At 43.1% G+C, this 20957-nt stretch overlaps 2 protein-coding genes across 3 annotated transcripts in view; both read left to right on the forward strand.

Annotated features, from left to right (window-relative positions):
- Nucleotides 1-20957, forward strand: part of insrb (insulin receptor b) — a 350554-nt gene that overhangs the window by 45352 nt on the left and 284245 nt on the right. The window lies entirely within an intron of this gene.
- Nucleotides 13090-14831, forward strand: LOC115417907 (protein ALP1-like). 2 transcript variants are annotated; one of them, XR_003935215.1, is made up of 3 exons: nucleotides 13090-13335; nucleotides 13627-13742; nucleotides 13902-14831. XR_003935215.1 is itself a non-coding variant. In XM_030132124.1 (2 exons), the coding sequence occupies exon 2, from the start codon at nucleotides 14031-14033 to the stop codon at nucleotides 14706-14708; it is 678 nt and encodes a 225-aa protein (XP_029987984.1). In that variant the 5' UTR covers nucleotides 13090-13335; nucleotides 13627-14030; the 3' UTR covers nucleotides 14709-14831. The 2 variants fall into 2 exon arrangements, 1 of the variants encoding a protein (XP_029987984.1); XM_030132124.1 differs by having other exon boundaries at nucleotides 13627-14831.

Genomic DNA, 20957 nt, shown 5'->3' on the forward strand with positions numbered 1-20957 from the left:
ACAATGGAGTCCCCAGTCGGAGCACCATCCAGCACCCCTCCCAGAGACTCCAAGAAGGCCGGGTACTCTGCACTGCTGTTCGGCCCGTAGGCCGAAACAACAGTGAGGCACCTGTCCCCGACCCGAAGGCGTAGGACGCGACCCCTCTCGTTCACCGGGGTGAACTCCAACACATGGCGGCTGAGCTGAGGGCTATGAGTAAGCCCACACCAGCCCGCCGCCTCTCACCGCGGGCAACGCCAGAGAAGTGGAGAGTCCAGCCCCTTTCGAGGGGTTGGGTTCCAGAGCCCAAGCTATGTGTGGAGGTGAGCCCGACTATATCTAGACGGTATCTCTCAACCTCCCTCACGAGCTCTGGCTCCTTCCCCCCCAGCGAAGTGACATTCCATGTCCCAAGAGCTAGACTCCGTGTCCGGAGATCGGGTTGTCGGGCTCCCTGCCTTCGACTGTCACCCAATCCACACTGCACCCGGCCCCTATGATTCCCTCGATGGGTGGTGAGTCCATCAGAGGGTGGGCCCACGTCGCTCTTTCGGGCTGGGCCCGGCCGGACCCCGTGGGCATAGGCCCGACCACCAGGCGCTCGCATACGAGCCCCAGCCCCAGGCCTGGCTCCAGGGTGGGGCCCCGGCTGCGCCGTACCGGGCGACGTCACGTTCTTGTATCTTGTGTCCTTGTATGACCGAAGCAGGAGCCTGGTTCGCATTGCCGGCAGTAAGTCAGACCTGTTCCAGGTGCATGTTGGACTCCGGCAGGGCTGCCCTTTGTCACCGGTTCTGTTCATAATTTTTATGGACAGAATTTCTAGGCGCAGCCGAGGGCCGGAGGGGGTCCGGTATGGGGACCGCAGTATTTCATCTCTGCTTTTTGCAGATGATGTTGTCCTGTTGGCCTCATCGAACCTGGACCTTCAGCGTGCACTGGGGCGGTTTGCAGCCGAGTGTGAAGCGAGCGGGATGAGGATCAGCACCTCCAAATCCGAGGCCATGGTTCTCGACCGGAAAAAGGTGGTTTGCCCTCTCCGGGTCGGTGGGGAGTCTTTGCCCCAAGTGGAGGAGTTTAAGTATCTCGGGGTCTTGTTCACGAGTGAGGGAAGGATGGAGTGTGAGATTGACAGACGGATCGGTGCAGCGTCTGCAGTGATGCAGTCGCTGTACCGGTCAGTTGTGGTAAAGAAGGAGCTGAGCCGAGAGGCGAAGCTCTCGATTTACCGGTAAATCTACGTTCCTACCCTCACCTATGGTCATGAGCTTTGGGTCAAGACCGAAAGGACAAGATCCCGGATACAAGCGGTCGAAATGAGTTTCCTCCGTCGGGTGGCTGGGCGCACCCTTAGGGATAGGGTGAGGAGCTCAGTCACCAGGGAGGAGCTCGGAGTAGAGCCGCTGCTCCTCCGCGTCGAGAGGGGCAAGCTGAGGTGGCTCAGGCATCTGTTTCAGATGCCTCCTGGACGCCTCCCTGGGGAGGTGTTCCGGGCATGTCCCACCGGGAGGAGACCTCGGGGAAGACCCAGGACACGCTGGAGAGACTATGTCTCTCGGCTGGCCTGGGAACGCCTCGGGATCCCCCCGGAAGAGCTGGAGGAGGTGTCTGGGGAGAGGGAAGTCTGGGCATCCCTGCTTAGACCGTTACCCCCGCAACCCGGCCCCGGATAAGCGGAAGAGAATGGATGGATGGATGGATGGAAAGGGTGTAGGCCTGCGAGATGTACCACTGAGTCAAATTTGAGCCAAATCGGTGTTCGTATGTCCGAACTGATGCAATTTTCGTGAAGGTAAATTTGTAGGGGGCGCTATTACATGAAATGGAATTTTCTTTTGATAAATGGGTGTAGGCCTGGGAGATTGAAAACTGATTCAAATTTGAGCCAAATTGGTGTTCGTATGTCTGAAGTAAAGTAATTTTCGTAAAGGTAAAATTGTAGGGGGCGCCATACCTCCAAATTTCAATTTTTTCTGATATATGGGTGTAGGCCTTAGAGATAGACATCTGAGTGAAATTTGAGCCAAATTGGGGTTCGTATGTCCAAACTGAAGCAATTTTAATTAAAAAAAAAAAAACTTGTAGGGGGCACTGTAGCGCAAAATTTCACTTTCTTCCAAAAAATAGGTGGAGGCCTGGGAGACAGATGTCTGAGTCAAATTTGAGCCAAATCGGTGTTCGTATGTCCGACCTAATGTCATTTTTGTAAATGTACATTTGTAGGGGGCGCTATAGTGCGAAATTTCAATTTCTTTCAATAAATGGGTGTAGGCCTGGGAGATAGACGTCTGATGGAAATTTAAGCCAAATCGGTGTTTGTATGTCTGAGCTGAAGCAATTTTTGTGATGGTACATTTTCGAAAAAACTTTGCAAAGTTTGCAACCTCGTCGCACAAAAACGGTGACACCGATTCAAAAAATTCGGCTAACTTTTGATGCCCCACTTCTCTAGATACTGTACACCGATTTTGAGCTCATTTGGCCAAATGGCCAAAAAGGAGATAGTAAAAATACGTCAGCGAAAACGCTGACTCAGCATTTTGGAAATTTCAATCCAATATGGCCGACTAAGGGTTGGTTTAGGGGCATGGCCATACTAATATTTTTTGTTTGTCTCCTCATGATGAATCTGTGTACTGACTTTCGTGGCTCTACGACCAACTTTATGTTGGACGTGCTCCCATTGGCGTAATGCATTTCCACTTTTCAAGGGGGCGCTGCCGCAACATTTCTTTACCGACATCTACGAAACCTATATGTAGATTCAATTTCTTGCACTTCTGAATTTTGTGCAAAATTTGGTGAGTTTTTGTAAATGTTCAGGGGGTCAAATTTGAGCTCAAAGCGCAGGAGAAGGAAAAATAAGACAAAATTAAAGCCGCAAGCGGCATCTAAAGGCCCTCGCCACGGGCACGTCCAGTAGAAGTATGTCCATCGTTCAGCAGGTGGCGCTCTAGCACCAAATTTCAATAACTTCTGATGAGTGGGTGTAGGCCTGGGAGATTGACAACTGATTCAAATTTGAGCCAAATCAGTGTTCGTATGTCCAAATTAATGCAATTTTCGTGACGGTAAATTTTTAGGGGGCGCTATCCAGCGAAACGGCAATTTCTTTTGATAAATGGGTGTAGGCCTGGGAGATTGAAAATTGATTCAAATTTGAGCCAGATTGGTGTTCGTATGTCTGAAGTGATGTAATTTTTGTAAAGGTAAAATTGTAGGGGGCGCTATAGCTCCAAATTTAATTTTTTTCTGATAAATGGGTGTAGGCCTGAGAGATAGACGTCTGAGTCAAATTTGAGCCAAATTGGTGTTCGTATGTCCGAACTGAAGCAATTTTAATAAAAATTTTTTTTTAAAAACTTATAGGGGGTGCTGTAGTGCAAAATTTCAGTTCTTTTGACAAATAGGTGTAGGCCTGGGAGACAGATGTCTGAGTCAAATTTGAGCCAAATCAGTATTCGTATGTCCGAACTGATGTCATTTTTGTAAATGTACATTTGTAGGGGGCGCTATAGTGCAAAATTTCAATTTCTTTCAATAAATGGGTGTAGGCCTGGGAGATGGACGTCTGAGTCAAATTTGAGCCAAATCGGTGTTCGTATGTCTGAGCTGAAGCAATTTTTGTAATGGTAAATTCACAAAGAAACTTTGCAAAGTTTGTGACGTCGTCACACAAAAACAGTGACACCAATCAAAAAAAGTCGGCTAACTTTTGATGCACCTCTAGATACTGTACACCGATTTTGAGCTCATTTGGCCAAATGGCCAAGGTGGAGATAGTTAAAATACGACGTCAGCGAAAACGTAGACTCAGCATTTTGGACATTTCAATCCAATATGGCCGACTAAGGGTTGGTTTTGGAGTGTGGCCATAATAATATTTTTTGTTTGTCTCCTCATGATGAATCTGTGTACCGATTTTCGTGGCTCTACAAAAAACTGTACGTTGGACATGCTCCCATTGGCGTAATGCATTTCCACTTTTCAAGGGGGCGCTGCGGCAACATTTCTTTACCGACATCTACGAAACCTATATGGAAATTAAATTTCTCGCACTTCTGAATTTTGGCAACTTTGGTGAGTTTTCGTAAATGTTCAGGGGGTCAAATTTGAGCTCAAAGAGCAGGAGAAGAAAAATAAATTAAAAAAATAATAATTAAAGAAAAATAATAAGAATCTGAGCAAGAACAATATAGCCGTTTCTATGGCAACCACATATTTGGCCTTATGTGAAAGCTCTCGAGGTCCCCCACACACTTACACACACATGACTGACCCCGAGTGGGCGTGTCCCATTGACTCCCATTCATTCTGAGCAGGTGTAAATATGCGACTTGTGCACATGTCATGTACATCTTCGGAAAGGTCTCAGTGCCATGAATATGAATATTTGTGAGAGTGGCGACAGTGGAGAAAGGCGACCGCGTCACTGGCGATTTCATCCCCATGCGCCCACTGCAGACTCAATAGGCCCTGCGCCGGCTTTACTTGGCTCGGGCCTAATTAAAGCCGCAAGCGGCATCTAAAGGCCCTCGCCACGGGCACGTTCAGTAGAAGTATGTCCATCGTTCAGCAGGTGGCACTCTAGCCCCAAATTTTGTGTCCTCTGATTAATGGGTGTAGGCCTGGGAGATTGACAATTGACTCAAATTTGAGACAAATCAGTGTTCGTATGTCCGAACGGAAAATTTTTTTTGTATAAATAAATCTGTAGGGGGCGCTATGGAGCCAAAATTCAGTTTCTTCCATTGAATGGGTGTAGGCAGCGAGATGTACCACTGAGTCAAATTTGAGCCAAATCGGTGTTCGTATGTCCGAAGTAATGCAATTTTCATGAAGGTAAATTTTTAGGGGGCGCTACTGAGCGAAATAGTAATTTCTTTTGATAAATGGGTGTAGGCCTGGGAGATTGACAATTGATTCAAATTTGAGCCAAATTGGTGTTCGTATGTCTAACGTGAAGTAATTTTCGTAAAGGTAAAATTGTAGGGGGTGCTATGGCACCAAATTTCAAATTTTTCTGATAAATGGGTGTAGACCTGGGAGATAGACGTCTGAGTCAAATTTGAGCCAAATCGGTGTTTGTATGTCCGAACTGACGCAATTTTAATAAAATAATATTTAAAATTTTTGTAGGGGGCACTGTAGTGCAAAATTTCAGTTTGTTTTCACAAATCGGTGTAGGCATGGGAGACAGATTTCTGAGTCAAATTTGAGCCAAATCGGGGTTCGTATGTCCGAACTGATATCATTTTTGTAAATGTACATTTGTAGGGGGCGCTATAGAGTGAAATTTCAATTTCTTTTAATAAATGGGTGTAGGCCTGGGAGATAGACGTCTGAGTCAAATTTCAGCCAAATCGGTGTTTGTATGTCTAAGCTGAAGTTATTTTTGTGACGGTAAATTTTCGACAAAACTTCGCAAAGTTTGCAACCTCGTCACACAAAAATGGTGATGCCGATTCAAAAAAGTCGGCTAACTTTTGATGCCCCACTTCTCTAGATATTGTACGCCGATTTTGAGCTCATTTGGCCTAACGGCTTAGTAGGAGATAGTTAAAATACGACGTCAGCGAAAACGCTGACTCAGCATTTTGGAAATTTCAATCCAATATGGCCAACTTCGGGTTAGTTTAGGGGCGTGGCCACAATAATATTTTTTTTTGTCTCCTCATGATGAATCTGTGTACCGATTTTCGTGGCTCTATGACAAACTTTACGTTGGACGTGCTCCCATTGGCGCAATGCATTTCCACTTTTCAAGGGGGCACTGCAGCAACATTTCTTTACCGACATCTACGAAACATATATGTAAATTCAATTTTGCACATTTCTGAATTTTAGGCAAACTTTGGTGAGTTTTCATAAATGTTCAGGGGGTCAAAATTGAGCTCAAAGCGCAGGAGAAAGAAAAATAAGACAAAAAAAAAAAAAATAATAATAATTAAAGCCGCAAGCGGCATCTAAAGGCCTTCGCCAAGGGCACGTCCAGTAGAAGTATGCCATTGTTCAGCAGGTGGCGCTCTAGCACCAAATTTCAGTGTCTTCTGATGAATGGGTGTAGGCCTGGGAGATTGACAACTGATTCAAATTTTAGGGAAATCATTGCTCGTATGTCCGAACTAAGGAAATTTTTGTATTAATAAATCTGTAGGGGGCGCTATGCAGCTAAAATTGAATTTCTTCCTTTGAATGGGTGAAGGCCTGCAAGATGTACCACTGAGTCAAATTTGAGCCAAATCGGTGTTCATATGTCCGAGGTGATGCAATTTTCATGAAGGTGAATTAGTAGGGGTCGCTAGTGAGCGAAATGGCGATTTCTTTTGATGAATGGGTGTAGGCCTGGGAGATTAGCAACTGATTCAAATTTGAGCAAAGTTGGTGTTCGTATGTCTGAAGTGAAGTAATTTTCGTAAAGGTAAAATTGTAGAGGGCGCTATAGCTTCAAATTTCAAATTTTTCTGATAAATGGGTGTAGGCCTTAGAGATAGATGTCTGAGTCAAATTTGAGCCAAATTGGTGTTCGTATGTCCGAACTGAAGCAATTTTAATAAAAAAATTAAATAAAAACTTGTAGGGGGCACTGTAGTGCGAAATTTCAGTTTCTTTTGACAAATAGGTGTAGGCCTGGGAGACAGATGTTTGAGTCGAATTTGAGCCAAATCGGTGTTCGTATGTCCGAACTGGTGTCATTTTTGTAAATGTACATTTGTAGGGGGCGCTATAGTGCGAAATTTCAATTTCTTTTAATAAATGGGTGTAGGCCTGGGAGATGGACGTCTGAGTCAAATTTTAGCCAAATCGGTGTTCATATGTCTAAGCTGAAGCAATTTTTGTAATGGTAAATTCGCAAAGAAACTTTGCAAAGTTTGCGACGTTGTCACACAAAAATGGTGACACCAATCCCCAAAATTCGGCTAACTTTTGATGCCCCACTTCTCTAGATACAGTACACCGATTTTGAGCTCATTTGGCAAAACGGCCAAGGAGGAGACAGTTAAAATACGACGTCAGCGAAAACGCAGACTCAGCATTTTGGAAATTTAAATCCAATATGGCCGACTTCCGGTTGGTTTAGGGGCGTGGCCCCAATAATATTTTTTGTTTGTCTCCTCATGATGAATCTGTGTCCCGATTTTCGTGGCTCTATGACAAACTTTGTGTTGGACGTGCTCCCATTGACGTAATGCATTTCCACTTTTCAAGGGGGCGCTGCAGCAACATTTCTTTACCGACATCTACGAAACCTATATGTAAATTCAATTTTGCACATTTCTGAATTTTGGGCAAAATTTGGTGAGTTTTCGTAAATGTTCAGGGGGTCAAAATTGAGCTCAAAGCGCAGGAGAAAGAAAAATAAGACAATAAAATAAAAAAAAAAAAAATAAAAATAATTAAAGCCGCAAGCGGCGTCTAAAGGCCCTCGCCACAAGCACGTCCAGTGGAAGTATGTCAATCGTTCAGCAGGTGGCGCTCTAGCACCAAATTTCAGTGTCTTCTGATGAATTTGTGTAGGTCTGGGAGATTGACAACTCATTCAAATTTGAGGCAGATCTTTTTTCGTATGTCCAAACTAAAGAAATTTTTATGTAAGTAAATCTGTAGGGGGGCACTATGCAGCTAAATTTAAATTTCTTCTGTTGAATGGGGGTAGGCCTGCGAGATGTACCACTGAGTAAAATTTGAGCCAAATCGGTGTTCATATGTCCGAATTAATGCAATTTTCGTGAAGGTAAATTTGTAGGGGGCGCTACTGAGCGAAGTGGCATTTTCTTTTGATCAATGGGTGTAGGCCTGGGAGATTGACAACTGATTCAAATTTGAGCCAAATTGGTGTTCGCATGTCTAATATGAAGTAATGTTCGTATAGGTAAAATTGTAGGGGGCGCTATGGCACCGAATTTCAAATTTTCTGATAAATGGGTGTAGGACTAGGAGATGGACATCTGAGTGAAATTTGAGCCAAATCGGTGTTCGTATGTCCGAACTGAAGCAATTTTAATAAAAAAATATTAAAAATTTTTGTAGGGGGCGCTATAGTGCAAAATTTCAGTTTCTTTTGACAAGTACGTGTAGGCCTGGGAGACCGATGTCTGAGTCAAATTTGAGCCAAATCGGTGTTTGTATGTCCAAACTGATGTCATTTTTGTAAATCTACATTTGTAGGGGGCGCTATAGTGCAAAATTTCAATTTATTTCAATAAATGGGTGTAGGCCTTGGAGATGGACGTCTGAGTCAAATTTCAGCCAAATCGGTGTTTGTATGTGTAAGCTGAAGCAATTCTTGTGATGGTAAATTTTCGAAAAAACTTCGCAAACTTTGAAACCTCGTCACACAAAAGCGGTGATGCCAATTCCAAAAATTCGGCTAACTTTTGATGCCCCACTTCTCTAGATACTGTACACCCATTTTGAGCTCATTTGGCCAAACGGTTTAGTAGGAGATAGTTAAAACACAATGTTAGCGAAAATGCTGACTCAGCATTTTGGAAAATTCAATCCAATATGGCCGACAAAGGGTTCGTTTAGGGGCGTGGCCATAATAATATTTTTTGTTTGTCTCCTCATGATGAATCTGTGTACCGATTTTCGTGGCTCTACGAAAAACTTTATGTTGGATGCGCTCCCATTGGCGCAATGCATTTCCGCTTTTCAAGGGGGCGCTGCCGCAACATTTCTTTACCGAAATCTACGAAATCTACATGTAAATTCAGTTTCTCGCACTTCTGAATTTTAGGCAAAATTTGGTGAGTTTTCGTAAATGTTCAGAGGGTCAAAATTGAGCTCAAAGCGCAGGAGAAAGAAAAATAAGACAAAAAAAAAAAATAAAAAAATAATAATAATCTGAGCAAGAACAATATAGCCGTTTCTATGGCAACCACGTATTTGGCCTGATTTGAAAGCTCTCGAGCTCCCCCACATGTCTGTGGGGTCAGATGTCACGTGTCGTGCACTTACACACACGTGACTGACCCCGACTGCGCGTGTCCCATTGACTCCCATTCATTCTGAGCAGGTGTAAATATGCGATTTGTGCACGTCATATACATCGTCGGAAAGGTCTCAGTGCCGTGAATGTGAATATGTGTGAGAGTGGCGACAGTGGCGAAAGGCGACCGCGTCACTGGCGATTTCGTCCCCATGCACCCACTGCAGACTCAATAGGCCCTGCGCCGGCTTTACTCGGCTCGGGCCTAATAATAATCTGAGCAAGAACAATATAGCCGTTTCTATGGCAACCACGTATTTGGCCTTATTTGAAAGCTCTGGAGGTCCCCCACATGTCTGTGGGGTCAGATGTCACGTGTCGTGCACTTTCACCCACGTGACTGACCCCGAGTGGGCGTGTCCCATTGACTGCCATTCATTCTGAGCAGGTGTAAATATGCGACTTGTACACGTTATGTACATCTTCGGAAAGGTCTCAGTGCCGTGAATGTGAATATGTGTGAGAGTGGCGACAGTAGTGAAAGGCGACCGCGTCACTGGCGATTTTGTCCCCATGCGCCCACTGCAGACTCAATAGGCCCTGCGCCGGCTTTACTCGGCTCGGGCCTAATAATCTGAGCAAGAACAATATAGCCGTTTCTATGGCAACCACATATTTGGCCTTATTTGAAAGCTGTTGAGGTCCCCCACATGTCTCTGGGGTCAGATGTCACATGTCGTGCACTTACACCCACATGACTGACCCCAAGTGGGCGTGTCCCATTGACTGCCATTGATTCTGAGCAGGTGTAAATATGCGATTTGTGCACATGTCATGTACATCTTCGGAAAGGTCTCAGTGCCGTGAATGTGTGTGAGAGTGGCGACAGTGGCGAAAGGCGACCGCGTCACTGGCGATTTCGTCCCCATGCGCCCACTGCAGACTCAATAGGCCCTGCGCCGGCTTTACTCGACTTGGGCCTAATAATCTGAGCAAGAACAATATAGCCGTTTCCGTGGTAACCACGTATTTGACTTTATTTGAAAACTCTCGAGGTCCCCCACATGTCTGTGGGGTCAGATGTCACGTTTCGTGCACTTACACACATGTGACTTACCCTGAGTGGGCGTGTCCCATTGACTCCCATTCATTCAGAGCAGGTGTAAATATGCGATTTGTGCACATGTCATATACATCTTCGGAAAGGTCTCAGTGCCGTGAATGTGAATATGTGTGAGAGTGGCGACAGTGGCGAAAGGCAACCGCGTCACTGGCGATTTCGTCCCCATGCGCCCACTGCAGACTCAATAGGCCCTGCGCCGGCTTTACTCTGCTCGGGCCTAATAATAATCTGAGCAAGAACAATATAGCCGTTTCTATGGCAACCACATATTTGGCCTTATTTGAAAGCTCTCGAGGTCCCCCACATGTCTGTGGGGTCAGAGGTCACGTGTCGTGCACTTACACACACGTGACTGACCCTGACGGGGCATGTCCCATTGACTCCCATTCATTCAGAGCAGGTGTAAATATGCGATTTGTGCACATGTCATATACATCTTCGGAAAGGTCTCAGTGCCGTGAATGGGAATATGTGTGAGAGTGGCAACAGTGCCGAAAGGCGACCGCGTCACTGGCGATTTCGTCCCCATGCGCCCACTGCAGACTCAATAGGCCCTGCGCCGGCTTTACTCGGCTCGGGCCTAAAAAATAAAAATAATAATAATCTGAGCAAGAACAATATAGCCGTTTCCGTGGTAACCACGTATTTGACTTTATTTGAAAGCCCTCGAGGTCCCCCACATGTCTGTGGGGTAAGATGTCACATGTCGTGCACTTACACACACGTGACTGACCCCGAGTGGGCGATTCCCATTGACTCCCATTCATTCTGAGCAGGTGTAAATATGTGATTTGTGCACATGTCATATACATTGTCGGAAAGGTCTCAGTGCCGTGAATGTGAATATGTGTGAGAGTGGCGACAGTGGCGAAAGGCGACCGCGTCACTGGCGATTTCGTCCCCATGCGCCCCACTGCAGACTCAATAGGCCCTGTGCCAGCTTTACTCGGCTCGGGCCTAATAATCTGAGCAAGAACAATATAGCCGTTTCCGTGGTAACCACGTATTTGACTTTATTTGAAAACTCTCGAGGTCCCCCACATGTCTGTGGGGTCAGATGTCACGTGTCGTGCACTTACACACACGTGACTTACCCCAAGTGGGCGTGTCCCATTGACTCCCATTCATTCAGAGCAGGTGTAAATATGCGATTTGTGCACATGTCATATACATCTTCGGAAAGGTCTCAGTGCCGTGAATTTGAATATGTGTGAGAGTGGCGAAAGGCGACCGCGTCACTGGCGATTTCGTCCCCATGCGCCCACTGTAGACTCAATAGGCCCTGCGCCGGCTTTACTTGGCTCGGGCCTAATGAAAAAAAAAAAAATAATGCCGCAAGCGGCATTGAAAGGCCCTCGCCACAGGCACATCCAGTACAAGTATGTCCATTGTTCAGCAGGTGTGCTTTAGCACCAAATTTTAATGTTTTCTGATGAATGGGGCCATTGACTCCCATTCATTCCAAGCAGATATAAAAATGCAGTTTGTGTACGTGACATGTCTGTGTTCGGAAAGGTCTCACTTCCGTGAATGTGAATATGAGTAAGAGTAGTGAAAGGCAACAGCGTCACTGGTGATTTTGTCCCCATGCACCCACTGCAGACTCAATAGGCCCTGCACCGGCAGTACTGGGCTTGGGCCTAAAAATAATAAATAAATTAATTAATTAAAAAAAAAAAAAGTCTGAGCAAGAACAATATATCTGTTTCCATGGCAACCACGTATTTGGCATTATTTGAAAGATGTCAAGGTCCCCCACGTCACCGTGTGGTCCAGTGTCCTCTGCCGTGCACTTACACTAAAGGCGGCCATACAGTGTGCGATTATTTCAATCGTTGCACGCAGCTTCATCTCAAACTGTGCGAATCATTCGTAAAGTCAGACTCACGATTCATGTTCTCACACTGTACGAACTGATGCTCATACGCGACCTGACTGCTCACACTGTACGACCATACATCAGAGGACGCATGACACGTTCGAGTGTTTTATCCGGAAATACGACGTAAAATACCAAGGAATCCGGAAGTTTACAGACGATGGTGTATGTGCATGAGCCACGAAATGGTTGTGCTAAGCAAAAACCAACGAGCTGCTTTGGCAATATGTGCTTTTATCTGCGGGGAATCAAAAAAAAAGAAACAACGACAACGTGTTTGGTGCAGGAATTGGTTGGCCAGACGTGGACACTATGGGCGTTCAGTCCTACAATGGAAACTAGAGGTAAGCTGCAAAAGCTAAATTGCACTAGGACAATAGCCAGCTACTTACTGTGAGCTTAGAAGTAGCAACCATGCTTTGGTTTGCACAAACATTTTGCCATGTCACATTTGATCCTAAAATACGTTTACTAGTTGACAGCTGTCCGACGAAAAACTCAAAAGAACTTCTGTGAATGTTTTTTTTTTTTTACTCCAAATAATGTTATTTAGACTCCTATGAACTCAGATGAATGATATTTCGACCCCCAGATGCACGGTGGTTATATTTCAGTCTTGTGTATATTCTACAGCTCCAAAGTATCTACCACCAATTGGCTTCAACCTGTTCAATCCAACCTCATTGCTGTGTTAATATGTATGAGGTATAAAGAATTGTTTCTAAATGGGTATATGGAACATAAAGGATAAAAATAGCATTGTCTCAAAGACAAGTCGTGGTTTCAGAGTAATTAGAATTTCAGATTTTCATATGTGTAGTGGATTAAAGTGAGGACAAATGTTAAGTCTAGATGAACTGGGATTGTGGGTGTGAAATTATGGAATGGACCTTATGATGCACTTAAGTTATCCACTCCTTTGGCAAAGCTTAAACAAACAAAAAAAAAAAAGTACTTTAAGTTTAAATTATTCAGAAGTATTGAATTGAGATGGTAGATGTGTTTTTGTTGTTGATTTTTTAAAAATATGTTTTATTTGTTATTATGGTGTGAATGCTCGATGCTGTACACATTTAAGTTGATGTAAGCACTGTATTAGTTTAAAAGGATAGGCAAAAAATATGTTTTTGCTTCTAGCCTATTCCTTTTTTGGTTTTTATGTTTATTACGATTGATGTACTGAGTACAATGATTGATGTAAAACCAAAGATAAATTCATTCATTCATTCATTCAAGTATTATGTGTGAAATAGGTGGACGACATGAAGGGTTTTCGAGATCTCCTCCGCATGTCAGTGGAGGAATTCAATTACCTCCTGGAGAAGGTGTTCCCTCTCATTCTCAAGAGGGATACACACTTGAGAAAGGCCATCAGCCCCAGGGAGAGGCCGTCGGTTACCTTAAGATTTTTGGCAACAGGTAATTGTTCAAATATAATTTACATGTCAGTAAAGCTCCCTTTTAAGCTATAGGAAGATGGACATGTGGCGAGGTCATATATCTATCAATTCACACAACAGTTCACCCAGGTTGTCCAACTGCTTACATGACCCTTGCCTGTTTAAATGCATATTATCTCTACATTCTAGTTTCCTCTTACCCATCAACTAAAATCTGTCTTATAATATCCAGCCTTGTCCACGATGCCACACATTAACAATCTTAATCCACCCAACAACATTTAAGACATTTTGACATTTTTTGTTGCAGCTGAAACCTTCAATTTGTTAAGTTTCCAGTATAGGATTGGAAGCACTACCTTGAGCCAGATTGTGATGGAAACATGTTCAGCCCTGACCTCTGTACTTTGAGAAGATAACTTGCAGGTAAATTTCATACAATATGTATGAATATAAAAGAACATATAACATATGTGTATAATACATTCATCTTCCTTAACTGATTGGTTGTCATTGTGTTAGTGAGGAAACCACTTATTTATCGGAAAATCATTTGATGTAGCACCTTGTACGTGTCTTCCATAGACACCATCGACAGAGGCAGAGTGGAAGGCCATTGCAAGAGACTTCACTGACAAATGGCAGTTTCCACACTGCTTGGGCGCTGTAGATGGGAAACATATCTTCATTCAACCCCCTGCAAATAGTGGAAGTATGTTTTATAATTATAAGTCCAGGTTTTCCATCATACTTATGGCTGTAGTTGATGCCAATTACAAGTTTGTGTATGCAAGTGCGGGTACACAGGGGAGGGTCTCAGAAGCTGGAGTTTTCTCCCATTCCGACCTGAGACATGCAATGGACAATGGAATGCTGCACTTTCCACCTGATGATACCCTGCCAGGCACTGATACCATCATGCCTTACATGTTTATTGGTGATGATGCGTATCCCCTTCGTCCTGATCTTATGAAGCCATTCCCCTTTAGAAACCTAAACTCAAAACAAAAGATCTACAACTATCGACTCTCCAGAGCACGGCGCATTGTGGAAAATGCTTTTGGAATTTTGGCATATCGATTCCGGGTATTCCGGACAACAATTTGCTTAGATCCTGACAAGGTGGTCACCATTGTTTTTCCCTGTCTCTGTCTCCACAATTTCCTTCGGAACCAGAGATCAGAGGCCTACGTTCCACTTGGCTATGTTGATTCCGAGGACATGAACTATCAGCTGGTGGAGGGAGCGTGGAGAAGGGAGGGAGCGCTTCAGTCAATTACAATGTGCCAAGCAAGGAATCCCTCAGTGGAGGCAAAGAAGCAACGCAACACCCTTTGCCAATACTTTGTGTCTCCCGCAGGGAGTGCGTCGTGGCAAGAACACATGGTGTAGGTAGTACTATTCATAACAGTTGACGTTATAGAATGAATGAATGAATGTTTATTTCAGTTAAATACAAGATACAAAACACACACATATAAAAAAGACAACAAAACAAAACACCTACATATTAAAAAAGAAACAAACAAGCATAAATATAGAGAAGGCATGTCAAACTCATTTTAGTTCAGTTCCACATTCAGCTACATTACATCTGCAGTGGGCCGAACCAGTAAAATAATAACATAATAATATATAAATAATGTCAACTCCAAACTTTTCTCTATGTTTTGGAGCGAAAAGATTAAATTTACATCATGAAAAGGTTTATATCTACAAAGTATCGTTTCAGAAGATGTGAATAACGTGAACAAACTGAAAAAAGTGTAATTTTAACAATATTCTGCCTCAGTTTATCATTTACACGTTCATTATAACTTACAGATCACAGTGGATCTACACACACAGAAAACATTTAGTAACAGGCAGAATATTGTTAAAATTGTTCTTCTCTTATGACATTTCAGGTTGTTCATATTTGTTCGGGTTATTCACACTTTTTACGAAATTATACTTCTAGTGTAAATACATGAAAATATTTACATTTACAAAGAGAAACATTAGGAGTTGTCATTATTTATATGTTATTATGATAGTATTTTACTGGTCCTGTCCACCTGAGATTAAATTGGTCTGAATGTGGAACCTGAACTAAAATATTTAATATCTTAGTGTAATTTTCGCATTTCACTAATTCATCCCAAGGGCCGGACTGGGCCCTTTGGCGGGCGGATTTTGCTCCCGGGCTGCATGTTTGACACCTGTGATGTAGAGCATTGGGGTGATGGATTTATATCCATATATATACAGTTTTAATTAGTATTACATTTTTTTGAGTTTTTTTTTTTTTAATGAAACTTTAACATAAAGAAATGTTTTGTTTTTTTCTTTATTAAGAATAACACTTCTCTGTAACATGTTGCATAGCACCTGTAAGTTGCAAGTAATACAAAAATGTTTGTATTCACAAAAATAAATCTACCTCTGGAAAATTAAAGTGTTTTTTTTTTTTTGTTTTTTTTTTTTTTTTTTTTTACAATGTCATAAATAACAGAGTACTTACATGTACAAAACAATATTTAAATTAAAAAATGTGGAAACAAGTCTGCAACAGACTGCAACATTGAGGTAAATGCCAGTAACTCTCTGTCAGTGTCACTGAGAACAATGAAATGAACTAGTGCATAATATGTACGTGTACACCACAATATTTACATTAAGAAATGTGCAAACAAGTCTGGAACAGACTGCGACATTAAGGTAAATGGCAGTAATTCTGTCAGTGTCACAAAGAACAATGACATGAAGTAGTGCAAAAACTATAGGTTTTCAGCCTGAGTAAAAAGCAGGAAGTACACATTTTGGTTTAAGCATACCCTGCTATTCAGAGTTCAATAAGTTTACGAATGTCATTGTCTGGGTTGATGGGGCCTGGTAGTCTTGAGGGGGTGGATGGGCCGGATAAGGGTGCATGGGATGCAACATATGCCCAGGCAGCGGACCTGCATTTTGAGAATGGCCAGCCTGCTGGGCCTCCTGTGCATCATAAATCATATTCATGATATTCCTCCTAAGCCTTAAATGTAGTGTTTTATCTTTTACATTCCTTAACTCAGAGGCTACCTGCTGGCCAAACAACTCCTCAGAGTCAGTGGTAGATGATGTGAGCCTGTTCTGGACTTGTTGAAGCAGGGAAAGTTTGGCCATCTCTATGGTTTGCTCAGATGATTGGGTTTTGAATCTGTGCACTCTAGGTCTTTTGACAGGGCGACTTGTGGACTCAGTGACCTGTGAATTGTTCAAGGTATTTCCCTCTTCCTGTATCACTGAGCCTGGACTACTGCTGTTTGAAGAACTTAAAACTTCTGGTTCCATTTCCACACTGGACTGGTCATTGTCTCCCTCCTCTGTTGCCTCCTCAGACAGTGTGTCAAACTTTGGAAAACAGACAGAGGGAAAGTGAGGAAAAAAGGGATTTGCATGTCAGTACAGTGTTAGTCAGATACTCATTTAACACAGTATAATCACTAGGCCTGATAAATTTATAATGTTTATTAATTTCCTTTGTGGCATTTATTCTACTACAAACATTTTAACTGACAATTCTCTTGGCCTTTGACTTTACTTCGTCAGAAATATGGTGTGTATGTGTGTGTGTGTGCGTGTGTGTGTGTGTGTGTGCATTTAAACAACTTGGCAATGAACTTACTCTAAGAGTGGATTCAGTAGGTCTGTGAATGACATGACCCTTCAAAAAATCCAAATGCTGTAGTATCCACTTCTGTTTTGAAATCAGTGGTTTGTGGCCACGGCCGCTTGGCTTGGGTTTCAGAAGTTTCCCGTACTGTGTTCTGAGTGATGCCACACGGGTTTTCACCTCATTCACTGAAAAAGTAATATTAACCAGTCATTATGCATATTAGTGACTAAGCATATCGGTTTGCTGGTCAAAGACAAGAAATACACAAACACAAGCAACCGTATGAGCACACACAAATACACAAGCCCCATCCGAATGCGCAGTACACATATTTTACAAGCCTGTGCCTATGGCTTTGACGTAAAAGCAGATGAGCAGTAATGAATTCGGATATATATACATATGTGTGTGTGTGTCTGTAATTTGTCGTACTGAACCGTATACTAGCCGGAGTATTTGGATGGGGCCTAGAGAAACGGCAACACATTAGCAATTTAGCTAGTAAACAAACTTTCCACTTACCAGACAGTTGCAATTGAGCGGCAATGTCACACCAACTTTTCTCATGGTTGTTCCGATCATGATAGTTTTGTGAGGTTACATCGAAAAGACATGGGTGAGCCTGCCACAGTTCAACGAGTGTAGCCTCTATTACTTGAGTCCAAACCACACGCTGTGTCGCCCTGTTGCTTCTGTGAATTTACACTTCCACTTCTGTGTTCGCGCATGCAGTGTGAGAATTTGAGGCACATCGGTTCGTGGCACTGCTTTGACAGTACAGTACACTCACGAGCAGGATTTCAAACAGCTCCGTTTTCCTTGCGAACACACAATTGCTGGTCGTGAGGTGGTCGTGAGGTGCTAATTGCTTCTCTTTACCCCATGTACACTGCACGAAACATGACACACGATTAGAGGCACATCGGGCCCGATCCCAGAAATAGTCGCACGAGTGAGAAATCGTCTCTAAACTCGCACAGTGTAAGGCCACCTTAAGGTAAATGACTCCGACTGGGCATCACCCATTGACTCCCATTCATTCTAAGCAGATGTAAATATGCGGTTTGTGTACATGACATGTACATTTTCGGAAAGGTCTCACTGCCGTGAATTTGATGCACCCACTGCAGACTCAATAGGCCCTGTGCTGGTGTTACTTGGCTCGGGCCCAATAAAGATGATGAAGTCTGTTCTGAGCCACTGTAGAAACATGGCAATGTTTCTGTCCCTTTTATTATTAAGGGGCAAATTCAGCTACTTGCTGCTGAAATTTTATATTTATTTCTCTTCTAATGTCAATATTGATACCAGTATTGATGTGTTGCATGGCTGTGGTAGTCAAATTATCAGGTTACAGCTCAAAATTGTACTTTGATTCAGATTAATTTAGTGATACCAATCAATTAATACTGATTTGGATTGATATCTGATCAGACTGAATTGTGATCAGTCGATTCAGAACCTTATGAATCAAAATTGAATCAGTTGAGGAAATTGGCCATGATACCCAGCCCTAATATAGATATACTAGTATGTGACCTGTGGGGAACCATAGGTTCTAGATGTGGTAGTTTTTATGCTGGGGAGAGTTGACTTTTGGGAAAAAAAGTTAGTCTATATTTTATATGTAATGACATAAAATTGTTTGGTAAGTCATTCTTTAAAATGTCAACGGCAATTAATGTACAGTATTAATACCCACACATGCTTGCAGAGTGAAATTGTGAGGTACACATGAAGTGCACGGACAGGGGTGGGGTGGGGGTGGATATTTTGTAATACCAGGGTGGCGGGACTTCTCCGTAAGTAACGGGACATGCCTTGCCTATCTCTTTCAGGGTTTCCTCCAGGATTTTTTTTAAAACTGTGGGTGAAGTCTTTGTGCCCTAAAATAAAGTATTCATTTCAGACAAAGGTAATGTAGCCTTGTCTAATGGACCAGTTTGCAGCCGGGCTTGGGTCCCAGCTGGATTCCCTGTGTGGCCAGGCTGAAATACCTCTGTTGTGACTAATTTGTTTGAGTTTAAAGAAAACCAGGCAATTCATGTTGGGTTAAGTTCATTTTTAAAAGATGTATGATGTATTTCTTTTCAGATATTTCAATTGATTGTTAATAGTAAAAGAGAGTCATAACAGATCTGATAATTATTAAGAGAAAACACTTTAAGTAATTTCAGGAAGTGCTTTAATTTTGAAGTTGGTGGAAACAGGAAGTACCTTTACATTGTGTTGAGAAAAGAAAAAAAAAAGACACTTTCTAAATGTCGAATGCCAGTTACCTGTTTTTGTTCTGTAGCTGCAGCATGTTTTATAATAAACGCACAGTTTGAGAAGAAACCCTCCTGGTCATTACACACCGAATCTCCAAGTACACTACAGCCTCTTGGCATGCATGATGAAGCCGGGAGTAAATGTGGTGTTCTTGTTTTTAACTTCATTTCCCATCATACAGCGTTGCACTCCTGAGATTGTAAGGCAATTGTATTCCAAAATGACTAGCTAATATCTCTGAAAATATTGGTCCTATCAACTTGCCAAGATATTTAATGTGGAGAAGGGACTATTCCTCAACTGTAGGTACCAAATTGGCCAGGTAAAAACATCTGAATTTGTCAGAATTGTGCCAACACACACACACAGATGGTCTGAGCCCTTCCAGTATTATGATACAGATTTTTATATATCTTTTTACTTTTAGATTTTTTGTTTGTTCTTTCAGCTGGTTGTGGAATGAAACACAAGTTGTTTATCACTTTCAGTCTTTTTCACATTTTTATTGTTGTTTTCTGCTAATCAAATAATCATTTAAGATTTGAAGAAGATTACTGATATATTATTGGATTACAAAAAAATCATCAATACCTGCAGCTCTGAAATGTGGTGGTCTTAGTAAGCAGGGAAACTTGGAAGGTGAGCGTGATCAGTATGGGATGGAAGATGCTGATTTGGCAGAGCCTCGAGGCAGGCACAGCGCTGCTCAGCCTCATAGCCTCTGGTTTGAGGGTGGCTGCGTTGGAGGGGTGGGGCCCTAACCCCTAATCCTAACCATAACCTGTTCTTAACCCTGTTCCTGACCCTGACCCTAACTAGGGAAGGGAATTGATGTCTGGTTCCCAGTAACTGAATTCTTTGAAATTGCTTGCCTGCCTGCTTAACAATTCTGCTTAAGGTGGCCATACACTGTGCGATTATTTCGATCGTTGCACGCAGCTCCATCTTAAACTGTGCAAATCAGTCGTAAAGTCAGGCTCACGATTCATGTTCTCACACTGCACGGACCGACGCTCGAATGCGACCTGACTGCTCACACTGTAGGACCATACACCAGAGGACGCACGACACGTTTGAGTGTTGTATCCGGAAATACAACGTTAACATACCAAGGAATCCGTAAAAGTGCATAGACAATTGTGTATTGGCGTGAGCCACGAAATGGTAGTGCTAAACAAAAACCAACGAGCTGCTTTGGCAATATGTGCCATTATCTGTGAGGAATCAAAAAAGAAGAAAAGACGGTGACATGTTTAGTGCAGGAATTGGTTGGCCAGACATGGACAGTATTGGGCTGTCAATCCTACAGTGGGAACTAGAGGTAAGCTGCAAAAGCTAAACTGCACTAGGCCAATAGCCAGCTACTGTTAGCTTGTACGCTACTGTATGCGTCTGTGTTCGCACATGCACAGTGTGAGAATTTGAGGCACATCGGTTTGTGGCACTGCTTTGACAGTACGATACACTCACGAGGAGCGAGCAAGATTTCAAACAGCTCCGTTTTCCTTGCGAACACACGATTGCTGGTCGTGAGGTGGTCGTGAGGTGCTAATCGCTTCTCTTTACCCCATGTACACTGCACGAAGCACGACACATGATTAGAGGCACATCGGGCCCGATCCCAGAAATAGTCGCACGAGTGAGAAATCGTCTCTAAACTCGCACAGTGTAAGGCCGCCTTTATGGATTCCGCCTTTTTTGTGCATGTATGATGATGTCACATGTATGCT

This window comes from Sphaeramia orbicularis, chromosome 4 (genome assembly GCF_902148855.1).
Source record: "Sphaeramia orbicularis chromosome 4, fSphaOr1.1, whole genome shotgun sequence".
Taxonomy (NCBI): Eukaryota; Metazoa; Chordata; class Actinopteri; order Kurtiformes; family Apogonidae; genus Sphaeramia; species Sphaeramia orbicularis.